General features: G+C 44.3%; 1 protein-coding gene across 6 annotated transcripts in view; it reads right to left on the bottom strand.

Annotated features, from left to right (window-relative positions):
- Positions 1–22,822, bottom strand: part of MTMR1 (myotubularin related protein 1) — a 1,542,631-nt gene that overhangs the window by 619,275 nt on the left and 900,534 nt on the right. For all 6 annotated transcript variants that reach the window (XM_069612748.1, XM_069612750.1, XM_069612749.1 and 3 more), the window contains one exon: positions 5,295–5,483. In XM_069612748.1, the coding sequence (XP_069468849.1) occupies positions 5,295–5,483 (189 nt within the window). The remainder of the gene's footprint in view (positions 1–5,294; positions 5,484–22,822) is intronic.

Here is a 22,822-nt window from a genome sequence, read left to right on the forward strand (position 1 = left end):
CCATTAAAAGTGGCCAACGAACATTATACTTACGTGCATCGGCACGTGCAGTGGCAACGGATATAAAGCCCGCAGCATCCCGGCACCTGAAAACTAGAAAAAGGACATTATTAGACGTGCCATTAAAAGTGGCCAACGAACATTATACTTACGTGCATCGGCACGTGCAGCGGCAACGGAAAACTACGCCCACAGCATCCCGAGGCCTGAAACAAAGGAAAAGGGACATTATTGAGGTGCCCATCTTTTAAAGCCTAAAGACTACAGTATACTTACAGGCATCCGCTCGTGCAGTAACGGCGGCATCGCTCTTCGGCATCCCAGCACCAGTGCCACAAGTAAGGCCGCAAAAGACTTGAGCCTCAACACTGTACTCATCCAGTGACGTAACTGGAATCCACGCACCCCTGCACCAGATGCAGGATGGAGAGCTCAGCATTTATACGCCTAAGGTGAGAGCTCGCCGAGACAAGTAGAAAGCTAGGCTGTGGGAGAAACTGGCGATTGGTGGGAGAAGGAATCCCATCAAACAGTGATTAACCCTTTTTCTTCCACCTGCAGAAAACTTACCCTGCAAGTCAGACATTCGATAAGAGGAAGCCCAGTCCTGAGAGACGTCCGAGCTCTACGCTTCTCAATTGAAGAAACGATAGCAGCCCAGCCGGGATCAGCGCCTCCGTGGGAATCAGGTGAGCGTTACACTATGGCAGGTACTCGAGAAGTGCAACTTCGGCCCTAACTTTAGATCCTGGGTTAAACTCTTCCTCCCCTAGAGTCCACACTGATGGCATGTGCTCGACTTAGTTCCCGATAGTGAGAGGTACAAGACAAGATTTCCCCTTTTAACCGTAAAATTTTGCACTAGTTATAGAACCGCTAGCAGACAGGCTACGTCAACGGCATGCACAAAGGTATACGGTCTGTAGGGTCTCCCGAGATTATTTCCAACTATGCGGATGACGCGGACCTGTTCATTTGTTCCCCTGAACAAAACCTGGCTCCGTTCTGGAAGAGGCCATACGCTTTGGTGAACTATCGGGTCTCCAAGTCAATTGTTCCAAATCCGTATTATTTCCGTTAACTGAGGTCACCTCCCCCCCTCTAACCCTCAGGGATTCGAGTGGGTGCAATCCGAGATCACTTATCTGGGTGTGGCAGTCTCACGACACCAAAGAACTTTGTATGAAGCAATTATCGGAAAATACTTAGCTGTCCTCGCCTGGAAATGTATAGGTTGGGTCAGACTACCGATCTCCCTGGCGGGTAGGATCGCCATCCCTAAAATGGTGGTTCTGCTTCAACTTCTTTACAAATTCCTAAATGTCCCTATATGGCCAGGTCGGGAATTTTTTACAACACTGATCCGGACTATCAATACCTTTTTATGGCATTCTGGTGCGGTCCGTCTGAAATTGGAAACGCTGACTACTCCAGCGTCAAGAGGCGGGTTTGGCGTCCCTAGCTTTAAGAGGTACTGGATGGCCGCCGAAGCCCATTTTTCATAATTTTGATTTGTCGCCACAGACCCCCCCCTCCACATTAAACTTGAGCGCCTTGCTGCAGACGGTCCCAACATTCGTTCAATGGTTCTACCGCAGTGTCAAACAAAATTTGAATCGATTGACCCGGTCGGAGCCACAGTCCTAACCCTGGGTAAAATGTGGAAACTAACCGACACCTCGCACCCTTTCCATGGGGGCCATCCCCTCTGGAATTTCTTCCCGGACTCTCCTCGTGTGGATACCATAACAATGCACCACTGGGCTGGGGCCGGACTGCTCTTTGTCCGAGACGCGTTTGAACATGTCATTTTCAATAAATGGTCGGATCTCCCCAAGTCCCTACGGAATAGACCCTCTCATTGGTTGCACTATGCAGCTCTGCGCCGCTCACTTAAGAACATACTCTCAAACTTCCCCTCGATCTCCCCAGATAATCCACTGTCAGAACTTCTAAATACTATGACTTTCAAGGGAACGGTCTCTCGACTATATACCACCCTCCAGAACACGGCAGTCGCACCCATTCACCAAACTCAGACTCCTGGGGTAAAGATCTAAATGTCGAGATATCAGATCAACGCTGGGACCACATGTGTGCCCGCACCCACAATATCTCATTTAATTCACGGTTCAAATTGATCCAGTTTAAGGTACTTCACAGGTTCCAGGATACCCCGATTAGACTGCACCATATGTCACAAGACCATCCACCCACATGCCTGAGATGTAAATCTGACGAAGCAAACTATATACACATGGTGTGGTCATGTCTGGGTTTGTCCCAGTTCTGGGAAGAGGCATGCGCATCCCTATCGGATATCATGGACTGTACTATCACCCCTTCCCCATTGACATGTCTTTTTCATGAACTTCCCCAGATGGGTCAGGACTCTAGGAAACTGGCGGGCCTATGCTTACTTCTCACGATCCGCTGTATTGTATTAGGCTGGCTGTACTCCAGACCCCCTCCCCCCACGCATGCTCAGTGGCTTTGTGCAGTCACCTGGGCTTCAGATACTGAAGAATACTGGATACACCTACAACCATTAGTATCTAGACCAAGAAATATTTGGGTGCCCTTTCGTTCATACATCTTCTCTTCATCCACTGACACAGAGGACGAGACTGATGACTTAGTGCCACCAAATCCCAGCTCCATTTAGTCTATATGTGTTGGACGACCCTGTGCCACTTATATTTTGATTGCCCTTTGTTCCTACTAGCGCTACATTGTTTATATATGTCATGATCCAATGTGTATACTGAATGTATTTTTGTTTCCCAACTATGCAATGCTCGTATCTCGCTTTTGTATTGTCAAGCTTAATAAATAAAGGTTTTAGAAAATAAATAAATAAATAACAAAGAGAAACCAGAGACCAGACTATAAATCAAAGGCCAGAGAAGCCAAGGGGAGAGTTCTAAGTGTTGGATAAAGTTACTTTGGGAATAGAGAAGGTTAGCTACAAGTAAAATAAGTCCACAAAAGAACAAGAAGTAAATGCAGAATAGTCACATAAAAGAGACGAAGCATAGTTGAGGACATTTTACTGAACTGAACTTTGTGAAAAACAAGTCTTCAAGAGAAGGGAGTCATTCTTCTGGTTTTGGTTGTTACATTAGTGGTATGGTCAGAACAGGTTAGTTGGGACGGTGGACACATTCTGTTTTGATTCTCACTGACGACTGACAAGCACCTTCGTTAGTTTAGTTATGTAGGGAAACTCCTTTGTATAGGGAAAGATTGTTGTTTATTCCTTCGTTTTAATAAAACGTTCAGTGAGATGGAAAATCAGTCCACGTCCTACTTCTAACCTGCCACAGTTAGTAAACAGGTGCCTGGGCTAAGTAGCCACAGCTGTAGATATTGATAAGAAATGCAAGTGTGTATTGGTATCACAGCCTATTATGAGAGTCAAGACTATTCAACTAAACACATATGCCCCAAACACATTTGCCCCGAGTTGTTCATGACATTATCCGATAGGTGCCAGGATTTATTAGAAAAGCATATCCTGGAAAGAAGGCATGGACACAACCCTGGATGTAAGCCTGACAGAACAGATACTACCGACAGAACATCAGCATCAGCCGGTCAGCCAGTGAAATTAACTGTTGGTGTCACTACTTCTTGAGTTAGTAGAGTGTGTGGAGACCCAAGTACCTAAACACCAGAGAGTTCTACTCCACAGTGCACAATATGCATTCTAGCAAAGTCATCATACAGAACCCATCTAAATTACTTCATGCACCATCGGACTACTTCATGCTACCTCACACCCTTTTGAATGACACCCTAAGCGCAGATTGACTGGAATAAAAAAAAAAGAACATTTACCATGTATATTTAACTCCAATACGTTTTTTGACATTTGATTTTAAAAGCAAAATTTCTTTTATGATAGTGGTATACTTTGAACTCCATTTGGGTTACACCCACAAATGCACACAATGTAAACTGTGCTGCATTGGCTTCCATCTCAGCCAGGATACACTTTAGGATACACTTTAAGACAGCTTGCATTACCTAGAAGACAACCACCACTCACACACCTGGCTACCAGCCGGCACATCTCTGTAGCTCAGGTGGGTCATGCTCCTCCAGGGGCCAAGTCATCACTAGGCTAAAGACTGGCTTGCAATGAAAAAGAAACAGGAAACACACCTTTTCTTGCAATGCCCCACGTCAATGCTTTTGCAGTTCAGGAATGAACTGAAGACCTTACTCTTCAGTCAATACCTAGGCGTCACCAAGGCTCCATGCACTTCCACATCACTTTCTACCCCCAAGACTGAAATATCCCAGTTCACCTATTACATACCCCATCCTCCATACTCCATACTCCATACAACATTTAAAGCATTCTATTTCTTAGCTAGGTTTGTGCTATATGAAACCCGAAATACAAATAAGTTCCTTAATAAATCTTTAATGGCCAAGGGCTAGGGCAAGGGCTAGCACATGGATGGAACTTTTGAGTAGCTAATCAGGAATAGGAGGGCTGGATTTCAGATCCTGACAGTGCAAAACATTTATGAAAATGTATGGTCTATCCCAATAATATTAATGGCACATTCAAAAGATTCAACCGGCTCTGTATTTCAACTGATGCGCAAGTACTAGTGGTGAAATTGGGGAATATTTAGCAGTCATTCCAATCAAGATTCTCGGTTATGCAATAGCTTCTACACCTGATGAGACTATAACTGAACAGGAGAATTGAAAGGCTATTGATGACATGCTGACACAGCAAAGGACCCAAGGTCCATTCACTTATCTGAATTATACAAAGAATGTTCCCTTCTATTGGCCACTCGCTCTGGGAAGAAGCCATGGAACTAACTGGACTATTGCCCAGCCTCTATGAGAGGCTATGATTGTGCTACTATTGAAACATTGTAAGGATCTAGAGACCTGCAAGTCATTACAGTTGCTTGGCCTTTAAAATTGGTGCAAAACGCAGGCACAAGAAAAAAATGAAAAAAATATTACTATTAAATAAATCTGCAAAGAGTGATCTCTACAGACTCAAAGTTGACATTAGATTCAAGGCATAATGTTTGTGTGAATTGTGATGATAAATATTCCATCCTGCAGATGTAGAGCCTATAAAAACGCTTTTATATACTGTTTATATTGAATATGAGGACCGTAATCCAGATATTTATATGCACGTTTACATTGCTTATTTCACTAATAGCGCCCATTAAGATGTGAAAATTCAAGTATTGGCATTGAAAGTCTCTTTTGTAAATTTGTTCTATCATCTTGGGTCTCATTAATGTTATTACCTTGTTTGTATCGGCAACACTGTTTTGTCTTGCATCAAAGATGATGAGTTTGTGAGACTGGGCATTGGCATCCATTATAGTTTGTAAATACTTCTCATCCTCTTTGCAGCGCTTGTCATTTGGTCCCACAAGTGGCTGACTGCAGCGAGTGATTGTGGCTTGACTTTCAGGGTGAATCCAAGACAACACCTAAAGAATGAATGAAAAAACCACAGGTTTGCTTAGTTTAATTAAAAAGAACTAAAATCAAAACATTGGTAATTACTTATCAGGTAATCATTTCCCCATTAGCTGTTGATAACCACCCTTGACCCAATGCATCACAAACAAATTATTTACCTAATTTACCTATAGGTAATGTTCTTTCTGATGGATGTTCCTCCCACGGCTTCATCTTTAATATCCATCTCCCAGCGCAACTGTTCTTAGGAAGCATTTCCACCACCAGGGAGCACAGCACTGATTCGCACGACATCTCTCCGCGCCTCGTGCAACACAGGAAATTGGGGCCAGTACATATAGAGGATACATATAGAGGAGCCTCGCCCGGTGAAATTAGTTCCATACTTTTTCCCTAGCACTGTGAACCGCCCAGAGGGGCAGGTAGGCAGGGCAATGAGGAATCCGTGAGAGTAACATCCATCAGAAAGAACATTACTGAGAGGTAGCAATTTGTTCTTTTAATGGATTTCTTATCTTTGACCGACTCGCAAAGCAGTACACAAACCTGGAGGAAGGAGGATAGGAAGAACACCACAAACCAGAAAGCTCTGAAGGACAGCCCTGTCAAAACGAGCATCTTAACCAGACAGTTTGTAAAGACACCCATGAAGGTACCTGTGAAATATCCAGAACAGGTACTCCATGTACAGAGCTGAAGTGGCAGCTGGCCCCATATTGGAATATGCCCAGAGACCCTTAGCTAGATCCTTACTAGCCAGACCATAACATTCCGAGATACAGAGGATGATCCACCTCTACAGGGTCTGTTTGTGCACACCCCTGCCAGCACGAGCACCAGAACAACCATTAAAAAGCTGGTCATAAGATTCCAAGATGGCCGTCGGGCTGGGACAGACGTGAGTGAAGGCGCTCCATCTACTCAACACCGATAACAATAAAGAATTACAATTGGCGCTCTAGACAGAAATTGAAATTACAACGAAAGAAGCAGTACAGTAACGAGGGCAGCAATGGAAAGCAAAAAGGCCCTGGAGGTGAGGCGTATACTGTACGTCACTCCCCCCAGTGAAGCACCGCACAGAGAGGCAAGGAACAAGGTCAACAGGTACGGAGGTCCGCTGCCCGAGAACAACCCGTTGCAGAAATTACGTTATGTGATGCCACGGAGCAGGGGCCTGGTGAAATACAAGCACAGAGCCGATGGAGTGTCGTTGTGGCTCCACCAGGATTCAGGGCAATCATCACAAACAGGGACGGCAGAGGGAAGGCGAAGGAAGAAAGTGAGACCGGCTTGCACGACAGGGTGGTCAGCCCTGAAACACTGAGACTCAAGGGGGCATGCAGGAAACGGGAAGAGCCGCACACAGTGGTAATTGAAGGGCACTCCCTCAAAATACGAACACGGAATCCCCCCTGCCCCCCAACAAAAAAAGACATACTACACATAGCAGATGTGGAGATAAGGGGGCAGGTTAACCAGGAGATAACATCTATAGCAATAAGACGGAGAGGAGGATCAAGTGACCACCCGCTGGGGTAGACCATTACCTAGGCAGCCATAAACTGAAACACCTCAACCACAACTTAAATGCTCCACGGTAAAAAGATACACTAGCGACAGACATAAAAGGCGTGCTCCACCCCGACCCAGGAAGTATAATGCTGATTCTAGATTACAGAGAAGGTGCACCCAGTAAAAGCAAAAAGAAGGTACAGATAGTCCACAGAGGGAATATAGATGTTAAGAAACAAAGGCAAGGCCAGTGCCAAATTGCTCAAGAAGCCTCAGGAAGGAAGTTTGCAGAAGTGCTGGAGGAAAGAGCATAGTGTCCAACAAGTCAAGGGATGCAGCAGAAAGGAAATTTATTAGATCAATTCCTTTCTGAAATGGCGGTGAGCAAAGTCGTCAATGCTTTCAAGACTTTCAGGAAAAGATAATAATGGTCACTATCCAAACGCAATTGGACAACATAAAAACAGAACTGAATCAATCATTGCAGGAAATGAAAGAGGACATTGTCAAATTGGAAGAACAAGCTGACACCACAGAAAATATCTTGCACGAAATGGAAGACAATACTAGGAAAAATGAAGAACGACTGGAACATCACTACATGGTCTCCCAAAACCTGGAGTTGCAAAGTGAGGACCTCAATAATCAGCCCAGGAGATCCAATATTCAAATACAAATATCTACCTGAAGTCATCGAAGATAAAGACCTAAAAGATATAGTGAGACAGCCTACTAGGAGCTACTAGTGGTGTACAAAGGATAAGAGGTCGTAATAGAGAGCGCCCACCGCATGGGGCCCAGGAGAAGGGAGCCAGGCGCGAGAGATGTACTGGTCGCAATGGCATTCTATGGTCAAAAAGGAAGGATTCTATTAGCATCTCATAAAGCAGGACCGACGAGAATCAATGGTACAGAAATACAATTGTTTCAAGAGAAAGAACAATCAACTCCAGTGAAAAGAAGAGCATTAAAATATAAATGGATATTCCTGTTCGGCCTGCTCTTTACGTGGGAAGGCAAACCACTGCATAACAGCATGTGAAGAAGGGGCCAATATCCTACATCTAAAGGATGAAGAAATCCCACCCGTGGACACTGGGTACTAATCAACACCCCCCAAAAGGAAGCAATGGGGATGGACAAATTAGCAGGGAATAGACAAAGGGGTATAACCCCAAATGACCTACACCAAGCTGCAGAAAAAAAGATACAAAAAAGGGAGGAAAAAAAATCCAAGCTTGAAGAAAGAGAATATTTGAGAATACATGAAGGGGAAACACCATGAGTGGAAATACAACCAACAAATGACTATCAGTGACAAGGCAGAAACATAAGGTACTATAGCATAAAGACTGAGTGGAATGGAACAGTAAACACGGTGGATGCCCAGAGTGAGGCAAGTATGATCTTAACGTAACACTTGGAAACCAAAAGAGGGTTTTAAGCATACCCCCACAGTTACTCTCTGGGTATTTTGGTGAATCAATTCCGGGAGCAAGATGCGGCCGCGATCAATAGGACATTTGCCTCTTCCTGGAAAATGTTTTTGTTGGGAAGGTAGGGATAATGGAAGGGGTTTAGGGGAGGGAGAGGGGAAGTGGGGTTGTACAGGGCAGGGATGGATCCAGACTAGGAAACATGGGTCACTTCATGGGACAAGATTAGAAAGGGCAGGAAAATCCTGCAGAGAAACCACAAGGAAGAACAACCCTAAATTGAGAAAGGGGATGAAAATTGAATATCAATCTACTAACCTAACATAAGGGTAAAAGTGGACCATTTCCTTTGAAGGGAGAAACCCGAGATACTTGAGCTCCAAGATACACACATCCAAAACAAGGACAATCATGGTCTAAAATTGAACGGATATCCCCACTTATTTCAAGCCAACGCAATAGGGAAACCAAGTGGGGTACTCAGGCTAAGGATGACTCAGAAAGAGGCAGAACTGATTAATACCGCCTATCAAAACGAGCACTGTCCTCTTGAATACACGCATCTTTTTGAACATTTCAAGGAAAAGAAACAAGGTTTGAAAAACTGCGCGTTCAAAAATATCCACACATTCGACCTTGAAATTCAGATAAGAAAATGCAAAATGCGTAGTGAGATTCGAGCGCTTGGCAAAATTACCCTAAGTAAGGACATGGGAAAAATCAGAGCCATAAAAAAGTCCTATAAAAACTGGATTAAAGTACATAGGAATACAATGCTGAAAAAAGATGCAGAATCAATGATGGTTAAGATGAAAAACAACAATGCTTGTGAGTTTTGGAGCCTCATCAATGAACAGTCGGACACTCAAGCAGCTCTCCAATCAAATATGGTCACAGAGTCTGACTGGGTGGCTCATTACAACCAGCTATATGCGAAAAAAGGCTCTTCCCCAGATTCTGCCGTTCCTTCCCTAGACCATTGGGAATTGACATTTGATAGAGGGGATATCCTTGACATAATCAATAGAGTAAGCACATCACGGGCGCCGGGCCCAGATGGCCTAACTAACTTTACAATCAAAGAAAATCCCCAAGCTTGGGCAGAGTTCTGTTACTCGCTGTTCAAGGAAATTTCACTTAAGTGTGCAACACCACTGTCGTGGCAAACTGCAATTATTATATCTGTTTTTAAGAAGGGCAATCGGGCAAACACGAAAGGCTGGCTACTGTTGGGTAAGATTTCCACAGAGCTGGTAAATCTTCCTTTCCTGGTTCAACTCCAGAACCTTTTGCTTTTCTAGTGGGATATTTTTCATTAATACCTCAGTGAGTGGGAACCTTTTTCCACACTCACCTCATCTTTAACTCTTTTTATGGGTGTAATTTTTAAGACTTCCCATAGTGTATTTTTAAAGTTATCACGTCTAACAACTTGTTGGCAATAAGTGCCTGTTGTTGCTGTGTAGCCCTAGGGGCTCCCCATTTAACTTTCTTGTGCTAACCTTGAGTGAACTACAGTTCCCAAGGGTAGAAAGGATCTTTGGATACCTTTTACATTTGATTCTGTGAAACCAGCATCCCCCACCTTATGTGGAGTGCTGGGGAGATACAATGTATCCCCTTTCACATTTGAACTGTAACAATTCTGTTACAGTGACAAGCTTACCTTTAATGGCTGGTGGCAGTGATACCTTTTACTAATTTGGTGCACCTTTACCGCGGGCTGTAATCACAGCTGCAGTAAAGGCACTTAAGTGTGCTCATTTTACCAAAATGTCCCCGGTCTTCTTTTTCTACCATTTTAGTGTTTCTTGTTGTTTCTTGTTCCTTCCCCTGACATCCAGGGCGGGAATTTCCTTTGTTCGAGTTTTGTCTTTGGTGGGAGACCCCTGGACACCCCGCCCAGGCTCCAGTCAGTCTGTAAGCACAGGAAGTGGGGGAGGAGTCCAAAACTTCCCCCTCCTTTGTCTTAGGCCTTCCTTCAACTGGGCCAAATCCCAGTGGTGGGTTGGCTGTCCTGATTGGACAGCCATACGCCCCTTTCTTGTAAAATACGGGGAGAGAATGCAGAGGTGGTGTTGCAGTTCCTGATAAATACTGGAAACCTGGAAGCTGAGGTCATATCAACCATTGGAACAGAAAACCGAAGAGGATGATGAAGGAAAAGCGGCAGGAATGATTGCCAGCGACCGAGAGCCTGCTGTGTAACCGGAGCCTGCTGCAGCCCTTCCTTCCGATCGACCTGGGGTCTCCGAAAACGACGACCCAAACCCAGAGCCCGGTGAGAACCACTAGACTCAAGACCTGTATTTTGAGCCATCCCACGGGTTGCTGCGACCTTGCGTTCTTGCAATACCCCAATACCCTGGGACCTCCAGCCACTGTGCGGTGCACGGTCTTCCGAATTCCGAATCTCGCTGAAACTTCGTGGGCATCCTGGTGTATCTCCAGAGACACAAATCGAGTCCAAAAAGTCCCCTCAGAAGAGTGCTGGACCTTTTAAACGACGAGAATTCAACCGCGATTTTCTGTCTTCTTCTGTGCTCCTTGAAAAGGCGCCAAACCCGCAGAACCGCATTCAGCCGCGAGAAAAATCGTTTCCTAGAGCCTTCTTCATCGATCCCTGCTGCAAAGTCTCTTCTGAGGTCTGGTGTTCAGTCTCCAGGACAAGGAATCCACTGACCGGGTATTTGGCTGCAGTCCCTGAAGTTCTCCTGCTGCAATCTCTTCTTCATTGCTGAGGTACTGTGTTGGCTTGGGTATATACTTACCTTAAGCCTGTTGGGATTTCTGTGCAGTCCTGGGGTGTTTTCTGTGATTGGGAGGTCCCTTGTCCAGTCCCACTGCTAGAATCCTGCTAGGGTGTCTTCTGTGAAGCCCCTGGACCCTCTTCTAACCCTAGAAGTAAAGTACTCACTTGTTTGCCAGTTTTTCTAAGGAAACTCTGACCTTTGCTACTAAAGAACTTATTGTAACACTGCCTGTTGGTCACTGGTCCTAGTGACCCCCCTTCTGCCACTGAGAACACTCATGCTCTAAGAGAAAGACTTTGAAGGGATTGGGACTTCTGCCTAGAAAAGAAATCAAGTGTTTTACTTACTTGTAAAGGGTTAGTGGGTAACTGTAATTCTAAGAGTGACCAGCTACCAAGGTTCTTACTGATCTTGAATGTGTGATGCACTATTCTTAAAAGTATGGTTAACATCTTTTCTTCCTTAGCCACTGTTTTGCCAGTCTAAAAGAAAGTAGATGTAAAGGTGTTTTACTCTCCTGTGATTAGGTTGTGCCTCTTTACAAAAGTAATGTGTTGGTTTCACCAGATTATTCCTATAGGGTAATTGTATGAGTGTCCTCCAACTGTTGGTATCACCAGGTTAGTCCTGTTAGTACTGGGTCTTGCTTCCCCTGACTTGCTGCTAGCCTGTCCTTAATAAGTCTACTTCAGGTTGTTGCCTACCTAGAATAACTATTCAGTAAAGTGTGACACTGGGTTTTACTTTCCCCATCATTGTGAAGTTAAAGTATGTGGGTTTTACTTACCTTGTGTTAGCTGTGTGCCATCCAAAACCAGTTACCAGAGTTATTGCTTACCTCAATCTGGGGTTCCCTGATTTCCAAAGCATGTGTAATTGTATATTACATCCTTAGGTTTTACTCACCTTGTATAACTGTGTGTTATGACAAAAGTAGTTATAGGTTTTCACTGCACCTAGAATAAGTGTTTCACTATTCACCAAAAGTATATTGTCCAGCTGACTGTTTATGTGAGTTATTCCAAGAGTCACTGTACAACTGGAAGGGCCTGCTGTCCTTCTAATGCCAAAAGTAATCTAAAAGTAACCATTGGTCTTTTACTCCCAAAGAATAGGCTTGACCTATGATAAATGTGTATAACAAGGTTTTGACTTCCCTAGAACTACTGTTAGGTGTTCCAAATAAGGTTTATACTTGGGTCTGTGTACTTTCAAGTATAGTGTTGTGTTTTTATATTGCGATTTCATATAATGTGTTAGTACTTACTTAACCCCTAGATTTATCTGGGCCTACCTGTATTTAAATAAATCCTTTATTTTTACAATAGTGTTGCAGTGTTTCTTTGGATCATTTGTATTACAATGTTCACTTGTACTGTATCTACTGCCCTCTCTCCATCCTAAGATAAGCCTGGCTGCTCCGTCTACGCTACCCCGAACTCAGGTGGTACAGCCTTATACTAAGAGTGGAGTCTTGTACTGCCTCAGTAGAATGAGTTTGCTCGGCCCTTAACTGGACTTCAGAAAAACTGCCCTAACAGCTACCGCCCTATTGCACTATTGGACATGCTGAGTAAAGTGTATGCAACACTACTGCAACAGAAGCTGGCAGCCCGGATTAAGTCGTCCAATCACATAGACCAAAGACAGACGGGGTTCGTAAAAGGTGCTGGGTGTAGCCTAAACCTTATGATTGTCAACATCTTAAAGATGGAAGCCATAAGAAAGAGGAGTAAGATATACCTTGCAATAATTGACCTATCACATGCGTTCGACAGTATTGATCGAGAGCTGTTATGGTCCAAACTGAGCAAGTGCAACTGCCCTATGAGTCTTCTGTTGGCCATAAAAGAGCTCCACACGAACACAGAAATTAGGGTCCTTTTGGACCACTCGGGCAGGCTCTCTGCTCCGATACGAACACAGTGTGGTGTCAAGCAAGGTTGTCCACTGGCAGCGATCATCTTTAATTTGTTTATGTCTGATATACATGAGACTATTGACAGTGCTCTATCATTTTCCCTGAAAATTAATGGTGAACATCTAAATCGGCTACTTTATGCTGACGACTTAATTCTGTTGGACTTGACTCTGATTGGTCTACAGAGGAAAATAAACGCAATGGAAACATACGTCAAAGTGAATGGCTTGTGCATTTACACATCCAAGACAGAGATCCTCGTGCTCGAAGACCTAAGTGGAGCAAAGCCACGCCAACAGACGAAGTTCCGTTGGCACATAAAAATAATTCCTCTAAACACAACAATACAGACGTGGTACCTGGGGATGCAGATCAACTCCAGCATAACGGACACTCCCTGGGTGGAAGGGACTAAACTAAAAAGTCATCAACTGACGATAAAAGCAGTAGTCCTAAACAAAAGATTTGGGAAATCTTCACTGCTTCCAGTTTTGGCTTTTTAAAAACAAAAAGCTGTGCCAGCTCTAACGTTTGGGGCAGAATGTGCCTTAGGTTGTCCACATGATCTATGGAACACACTTGAAAAGAAGTTTTGGTCTAGGGTCCTAAGTCTACCAAGGGGAAGCATGCATTACATATGAACTCAGCTTAATCTCAATCAATGCTAGGGTATGTTGGAACACGCTGTCTTTGTATCGTAAAATTACCATAAAAGACGTCTTGCCTCAGTTCAAGATCATGCAAAATCCTGGAAGTGATAAAGAAGGCGTTCTGGCTCTTTGTGTGGAGCGATGCAAAAACATACTACTGGACATAGATATTGGTATTGACATTCTACACCAAAATCCAGATTTTGTAAAAAAAAAATGGAGACGAGATTGGTGTGTGACATGCAATATAAGAGCCGCTCACATCTCCATGCAAAATGTACCAAGTGAAAAAAGGTGCCAATGAAATTCACAGCTCCTGGAAAATATTCCCTGGCTTGTACCGAAGAAGATTGTACATGAAGTTCTGCATGAATCTGTACACGACGAAAGAGAAAGCATGTGGACTGTAGGTTCAAATAACATTGGGCAATGCAGACTATGCAACTCAGTGGAAGAAACGTTGAAACAACGAATGCTTCACTGTGCAGCCCTTCGTCAAGAGCAAACAATTCATCTTGGCGTCTTTATAGGGACGAGAGAAACCGTATGTGCTGAAGATTGGTGGCAGCTTATGTTTGATGCAAATGACCAAAAACTGATCATAGCACTAAAATTCTTCTTGGAAGTAATGGTTACTCGTATTGAAACACAAACGTAAAATTGTTCCTTTTTAAATTTGCAAATGAAAGGCATCACTCTATTCGCTACAAAGACCAAGTTGAATCTACATAAGATATCTGAAATGTCTACACGTTCTTTCGCGAGTTGACATAGGCTTGGAAGTAGATGAAGTAGTCTAGCTCATTTGTTGTTTACTTTTATCCCTCTCTTCGTGTTTTCTTTTTAAATGTTTGTGTAGGATGAGTTTAATTTTGAGATCATGGACTACTGATTGCGCTCAAGGATACCTTGTACTTTTTTCTATTTTCTTTGTCTTTGTTTTAAAGGTTGGTAATAAACCAAATAAAAAGATTTTTTTTTTTTTAAGTGAGGTACTATCCAAGCCATACAAATATTAGAAACAAGAAGTGACACGGGATAGTCACATACACGATGGCGACAGTATACGTGCCAAACTCGGGACAGGACGGCTTTAAACAATCTGTACTCACTAACCTAGAATCATTCACCACAGGGGATATAATTCTAATGGTTGCTCTTAACATTGCGTGGCACCCACAAAAAGATCGGAGAGCGAGGGTCTATCACGGCCAAGTGGCCCCATTTAAGAAATTCAAAAACAGAATGGGGCAATTGACCCTAAAAGATAGATGAAGAACATTACATGGAGAAGCAAAAGATTATACAATTTACTTACATGCCCATAAGACCTTTTCACGTATAGGTTATATATGGTTATCCACGGCCCTGATTACTAGGGCAGAGAAAATGGATTTAGGAGACATTAATCTTTCAGATCATGCCCTCTCCCGCCCCCCGACACTTGCTGTACGCCATGAGATGGATAAAGGAAGGAAATGGAGATTACCAGAGAGACCTCTCAAAGACAGAATAATGGTAGGAGAAATCAGGGATAAAATTAGGGAGTTCTTCGAGATGAATACAACCTCTGGTTTAGCGGAAAACTCAGAGTTGGGTAGGAACTAGGGACCTCCCAAAGCTCCAAGCGCTTTAGAGTTGGGCAAGACCTCTTTAAGGTGCTATAATGGACATGGGGGGGGGGGAGACGAGGGGTACTGGGAAGACTCGCCCAGGCAAACATAATCACATATACAGACATAGGCAAGCACAGAAGAAGGTAATTATTGTCTAAATAGAAGGTGCAATGAACTACTAGTGGGATAGATTTGTAATGTCCGATCCCAGGCATTTTAAAAGCTTAACTAGTGCCGTAGATGAGTCAAACTCCCCCTCCTTCCAGAAGGACTGTGGCCTGTGGGATTCAAAATAGACTGAAGGCTTAGTGTACGGTGTCCGTCACCATGGCCAGCATTAACTGACTCACCAGGTGTCCACTGTCCATCAAGAGTCCATGCGTGTTAAAAATAGGACTCATGTTTTTTGTGCTGCAAAATGCAGAATGGGATACATTATAAGTGTGGAGGAAACTACAGGACCCAGATAACGTTAGCAGGAGGAGTGAAATATAGATAGAATGAATGAAAATTGTTTGTACATAAAAATGTTTCGTTTTTCCTTGGGCTAGGCCTCAAGGTTTGTAAAAGTCTGCAGATCTGCAGTGTGTTTTTGCAGTTAGCTAAATGGAGGAAGGCATGAGCTACAGTGCGTTTCTGTATAGCTAGCAAAATGTAGAACCGCATGCTATGGCAAAACCGCTGACAACAAAGAAAGGAGGAGTTGGAGGGTCAGAACAACCGGTAGGGACTGGACCAGGGGAGGGACTGGCAGCACTCGAGCAACAGGAGGGGGCTGGGACAGCGCCACCAGCAGGATGACCTCCTTCACTATGTCCTTCAGGTGCCCCTTCATCTGAGGGGAATGCAATAAGAAGAGGAAGCGCGCAAGGAATCGGTCCTCGCAAGACTCCTGGTCAAAATGTGAGGCCCCTGGTGCGTGTAGCCCTAGGGCTGTGATGGGTAGATGCATCCATGAGTGGACCAGAAGCCTGCACCATAAGATCTGCTGCCGCTTCCAGAGGGAAGGGTAACTGGGATCATCTTGCAAATCCCATTCGATGGGTGAAAGCACTGGCAGGCCTTGAGCTGGATCCAAGATGGCCGCCGGCCTGGCCTGCTCTGCTACGCGCCTCTCCTCCATTTTGAAACCTTGCACCAAACTCTGGGCGGGAGGGTGTAAAGGCCCTGAGCCAAGAGAGGCCTCATACACTGAGGCATACAGCTTGAGGCGTCGACCTCAGAGATCACTCTGGTAGGTGCTGAGCCCTCGGCCGGATGGCCCTTAGTCATAACGTCCTGACTCACAAACTGGGAGCGAGCTCCGGTAGGCTGGATGTCCTGGACACCTGTGCCGGTAGCTGCGCTGGATCGTGCTGAAGACAGACTCTTGGAGGTGGCATTCGGCGACCCCTTAGCTCCCTGGGGTAGAAGAAGAGGACAAGGTGAGGCCCCGAAGGGAAGTTAATTAAGATAAAAAAAGAAAACGGGGAGCAAGCGGAAAGTTAAAAAAAAGTCTGCGCCAGCTCCGACACAATCTGTGTGGAAAAAGCGACTGAGGTGAGACACCGGAGGGCGGGGCCTTCGTGGGGCATTCCCATGCCCTAGAAACCTTCCTCACGCGCTATACTAAATTTAAAGCGGAAGCTCAATTTTTCACTGCCAAAGGTTACGGTACCGTCCCCATGTTGGGGGGATGCCCACAAAAATGGAGAAAAGGGGACGGGACATACGATTATGTGCATGTTTCATTAAGAAATGGGTTGGAAGGTGGTTTAAAAGCAGCCCCTCTATACATTCAATGTCATTAGTAAATCAGTCACGTGTAGATGAGTGAGGGTTGCAGGCCAACTCCAGGGGCTTACTGTCCATTCTCGCTCTGATGCTCTCTGCCAGGTTACCATAACCCACATTGGGAGGGATGGGGGGCAGAGGGGGTCTAATACTCCCTTTGGGGTGGAGGAGAGTCTCTGGTTGTAGAGGTGATCGTGACTTGTCAAGATGACTTCTTTATAGGCCAGGATCGATCTCCATCTTCCACAACTTGGGACCTCGAAGAAGTCTTCCCATCATATCTTATTGTAAAAGGTGAAGAGCATCGCTGCACGCTTCTGGAGAGCCTATGGAGGCATGGAATGACAGTTTTGGAGGGAGGTGAGGTCATGTATCCATCCCAAATAGTATAAGCAAATCCTGTGGGGATCAGAGAAAGACATCTGTCATCCACAACTCACGCAGGGCTTGAAGCCAAAGGCCTTCGCAGGGTCTGCCATGATGCAGTAAATCAAAATTGTGCGTGGAAAAAAAAGGAACTGAGGTCATGGTACTGTGATGACTCAATATTTGTATTATTATTTATATAGTGCTTTCGCCAAAGTGCTTTACAGGTTTATACAATACGGAAAATATTAATGATTTGATAAAAAAAAGAATACATTGATCAGGGAAACAAAAAGAGGCGCACTAGGAAAGGGTGGCAAGAAGATCAAGTTACTTACCCCTGGTGATGTTCTTTTGACTGGATGTTCCTCCTACTTATTCCTCATTGTTAGGCAGAATTATATGTAGTACCCTTTGGGAACACCACACACAATTAAGACTACACGTGACAGTACAATTTCACCTTTGTTACAAGCCTGTACTACACAGTTATAGTGGTAGCAGTAGCAGAGCAGCCAGACTTATCTCTAGAGTAAGTGAGCAGTATCAGATAGTTACACAAAGGACAGCAATTATGATTCAGGCAAACACTGATTGAAGGTTTTCAAGTAAAAGAATATACATTTATTTCACTCTTCTATAGACCACCTGGACCCCTAGGTTCCTTTGAGGATGACCTAAACTGTATCCTGACCAATAGTACCAAGGCCCATGCACAAATCCTGCTGTTGGGAGATATTAATCTTGGCTTCAGCGATAGCAATGATAAACATGCCATATCCGTAGCCTCCCTATTGAAGGATTATGGGCTGACACAAAAAGTTACTACCCCCACACACACCAAAGGTAGGACCTTAGATTGGGTTGTCGACCTGAATTGCAATATTACTATCACTAATATAATGCCCCAATCATGGACAGACCACCATTTAATTACCTTCTCTGCCTCGCTTGACCTCATCTGCCTTGAAAAGATAGTTATGGCACCACCTCTCCCTACTAGGAGCAAAAAAGACATTACTGTGGAAAAGCTACTACCACATCTCCTCCCTACTTTCAACAATCTTACCATCAATACAGATCCCACCCTACTAGTGGAAGTCTTCAATAATGCCATGACAAAGGCACTAGACACTAAAGGATTCAAAAAATAAAGTTACAATCAATTTGGTGCCACTCACCTACTGAGGAGAACAGAGCTAAGTTAACTAACCACTCTAAACTGTACAAAAAGGAAATAATTAACAATAGAATATCTAAGGCTAAATCAGACACTAAGGAATAATTTTCCATCTTGAGTGAAATGGAATCACCAATACCTCAGGTTGATAACACTCCTAAGGACAAGCCTTGGTGCACCAATATACAAAATCCACTATCAGATAAAATGTCCTCCCTCCAACTCAAAATTGCCAAAAAGAAAGATTCTTTGCTCCTACCTGCTGAGTCCTCACCTCTGCAGCAACCACCCCGAAACCCACCCAATAGCACCTCCCTACCTTTCAGTTTCAAATAAATATCCATCACTGAACAGAAAAAATCATACTCTCACTCAAACCTTCCAATTACAAAGGATTTAACTGTCCAGCCCAAATTATAAAGGACGCAGCTAGAGACTTAGCCCCTTTCATCTCGAAGCTCATCAACGCCTCCTTCAAAATGAACCTTGTGCCTAACAATCTTAAACAACCCTGGGTGCTACCATTGCTAAAAAAAAAAAAACATTAGACCCATCCATACCAACTAATTACAGACCTATCACCACAGTCTGCTTCCTACTTAAAATTATTGACAGAGTAGCTATATACAAATACAGGACTACCTAGAAGCCATTAACTTACTAGGCTCACGCCAGTCTGGCTTCCGCCCCCTTCATGGCACAGAAAAAGCCTTGATTGACATCAAGACCCAAATTGACGAGTTGAAGGACAATAGGAAATCAGCTATGCTACTCCTCCTTGACCTTTTGGCAGCCTTGTACTTGGTGGATCATACAGTCTTATGTAACCATCTCATGTCAGCTGCCCATTTCTCAAGCGATGCCATAATCTGGGTGCAATCCTTCCTTGCGAACCGTACAATAAGAGTCTTCTCCACTCTAGCAGCTGCTGACCCAATACAAGTCTCCTGTGGCATCCCTCAGGGATCATGTGTATCCCCCACCATGTATAACATCTTTACCAAGTCTTTGTTTGACAAGTTGGACAGATTGGGAGTCACCTACACTAATTACGCAGATGACACTCAGATCCTCATCCCCCTTTGGGGCAACTTCTTGGAAGACTTGGCCTTGGTAAACAAGATATACCTCCTCATTCAGGCACGGATGGCATCCCATGGCCTCTGCTTGAATGACGACAAAACGGAGTAACTGATCTTAGGCTCAGAGACGGCCATCAAAAAACTTGACTCCAGCTACACCTCATTCAACATCGATGATGTCATCAAAGTGTTGCCCGCAGTTAAAACCCTTGGCTTCTATCTCGACTCTGGACTCAACTTCAAAAATCAAGTTAACTCACTAGCATCCTCTACAGCATATACTTGCAAACTGATCCAAGCCTGCCGACCATTTCTATCTGAAACCAGTTGTATTACACTACCCACTGCACTTTTTCTATCAAGACTGAATTACTGCAATGCCCTATATGCTGGATCCAATAAGTACATTATTGATAAAATGCAAAGACTCCAAAATAATGCCCTTAGAGCAGCTCTAAACATCCCGAACAGAGAGAATATCTCTGCATTCAGAAGAGATGCTCATTGGCTTAAGATTAAGGACAGGGTCTCTCTTAAAACACTTTCTCTGACCTCTAAATGCCTTAACAATATAGCGCCACCCTACCTAGTAGAAAGAGTTGTCAAGAGAACTTCTGACCGACCCACAAGATTGTCCAACGCCTACACCTTAGAGGTTCCTAGATACAAACGGACCACAGCCGGTGGCTCTAGTTTCCCGGTTATAGCGGCTCAATCTTGGAATGGACTTCCCCCTAGATCTTAGAACTGACCAACCTTATTCTAGATTTAGACAGAAAGTCCTCACCTGGCTTCGGACCAATGAGGCCTAATCATCCTAACGGATCCCTCCCCTCCTGACTACTCTCTCCAAGGACGGCCATGCCTGACCGTGTCAACTGCATTTGCTCTTTAGTATCACTTGCCTATACCTTGTTATATCTATTGGGACCTTTGATCACTGCTAACCTGTGACAGTATTGATGTCCAGAATTGATGTTTCTCTGCTTATAATTGCTAGATGTTTTCATTCTGTGTATGTACCTACCTTCCACCACTGTAACTAAGCTTCCTAAGTATCCTTGTACTGATTGCGCCCAGCTACCTGAGGGTTTTGGTTCTGCGCTATACTAAAACAAACAAGCTCTTCAGTTCTATAACATTACACTATTGTAAGCAGTCTGAAAACCACACTCTTAATACATCACACCACTTCCCTTAAATTCCAGACAAGTTAAGCTCACAAAATGAAGTGGGAGCAAAATGGCACTCCAGCAATTCAAAAGGGAGGGAAAGACAGAAGTTAACAGAAATGAATGCATACCAACAGGTAAGTACTCAGGGCAAGCGAACAAGAGAGGCTACAATGATAAAATCTTATAGAAAAGGCTTATGGCCAAAGTCAATGGTTAAAAAGTATTTTGCTCAAGATAATATAGTTCAGTGTAGTTCGCAGTAAAGTTTGTGGCGTGGTTTCCGGACGAGGTTGGTTGGTAGAAAAGGTAGTTCAAAGAGAAGAGAAGGACAAGCCCTCGGATTGGAGAAAGATTTCGGAGAGGGAGCTGTAGCTGAGGCAGACGTTCCTGGTAGTTCCGGCAGCCTCACGGTTCCTGAATCGACTGTCGGACTGATCAGAAGTACGAAGACTGGAGGGACCTGCACTACCCAGGAAAGAAACCAGCAGCAGAGCAAAGCAACAAATAAAAGGTGCGCTCCTTAAAACCCAAGCATGGTCCGACCTTCCTGGCTATACGGCCCACTGTAGCTCTGTACAGCAAATTCAACCAGAGGAGTGGTCCTGGCTTGCAGTTCGGGTGAACTGGTTGGTCCCACCAGCTCAAGGGAAGAAGTTTCCTGGAGAATATTCTCTGTCATCGGATTCTGGAGATTCTGACCTGAAGCAGCGCTTCACCGGGCGGTTCAGTCGTTGTAGAGGTCCTCTTCTTCCAGTTCCTCATTGGTTCTTTCGTTCCAGTGGCGACTCTGCTCTTCCAGTCCCAGAGACCTGCTTTTTATGCAGTTTTCCCTATTCATACAGCCTGGCTTTCATTCACACAATAGGGTGGCTGTCCTGGCAAGGACAGTCACCCAACCAATCAAACAGGAGTGCGACTTGAGTTACCAAGGGAACCCATGACAGGGATCCTAAAACCCCTTCCTCACATCCTGCCTACCCAGACTCTCAGAGGGCTAAAGCAGGGCTTTTGTGTGGAAGCCCACGAGAAGGCGATGAACAAAGGGACCAAACCTGGTTTGGCGTGCAGAGTAAAACACGAGAAAGACTTTAACAAAAAGAAATGGCGAATAAACCCAGCCGGAGCCAAAATAAAATGTATTTGGTCAAGCGGGTTTATGTTTGAGGCTAATATAATAGCCTAAAACATTACCACGTTTATATAAAATAATCATGGTAGAAAAGTTAGGGTAGATACCACTGCCAACAGCCAAGTCTTAATGTAAAGGGAGCAAATCAATGCTCCAAGAGGCATAGACACAAAGGGATTATAATTAACCCTTGCCAATACTCCATGGAAGATGTGGTGTACTGGGTCTGTGGTAAAGTGACTAAATAAAGTTAATGGCAACTTTATCTTTTCTGGGGGACAGTAGTCAGCCCCAGAAAATGGGAGTCGGTGGGAGGTCTAAAAGACAACCCTGTGTCACTGCACTGAAGGTGCTGTGTAACACACATGGAAGAATATGGTGCCATGGAGTAGGTGAGGCTCCAGTGCCCAAGATCACACAAAAAGTAGAAATACACACAGCAAAACATGTTAAGAGTGGGAAAAAAGGCTCACACTCTTACAAGGTGAAAAGAAAATCCTAGAAATCCAGCAAAGCTGCTGAGGGACTCAGTAGATAAGGGAAATCAACCATTTATGAGAATTCTCCCCAACACTTATCTTATGATATCTCCTTCCAGCGTAGGCTGCTTCAGATTTTATTTGCAGTATACAGCACCAAATGTTGGCGCCGACTCAATATCCTTCAAGGGCCTCCGTCCCCTCTCGAGGCCGACGCCATTGATAGTGTATATATAGCATGCATTGTGCCCATTACTTCAGTTCAGTTTAGT

The sequence above is a fragment of the Ambystoma mexicanum genome, chromosome 5p, assembly GCF_040938575.1.
Source record: "Ambystoma mexicanum isolate Mex_15411 chromosome 5p, UKY_AmexF1_1, whole genome shotgun sequence".
In the NCBI taxonomy this organism is placed as follows: domain Eukaryota; kingdom Metazoa; phylum Chordata; class Amphibia; order Caudata; family Ambystomatidae; genus Ambystoma; species Ambystoma mexicanum.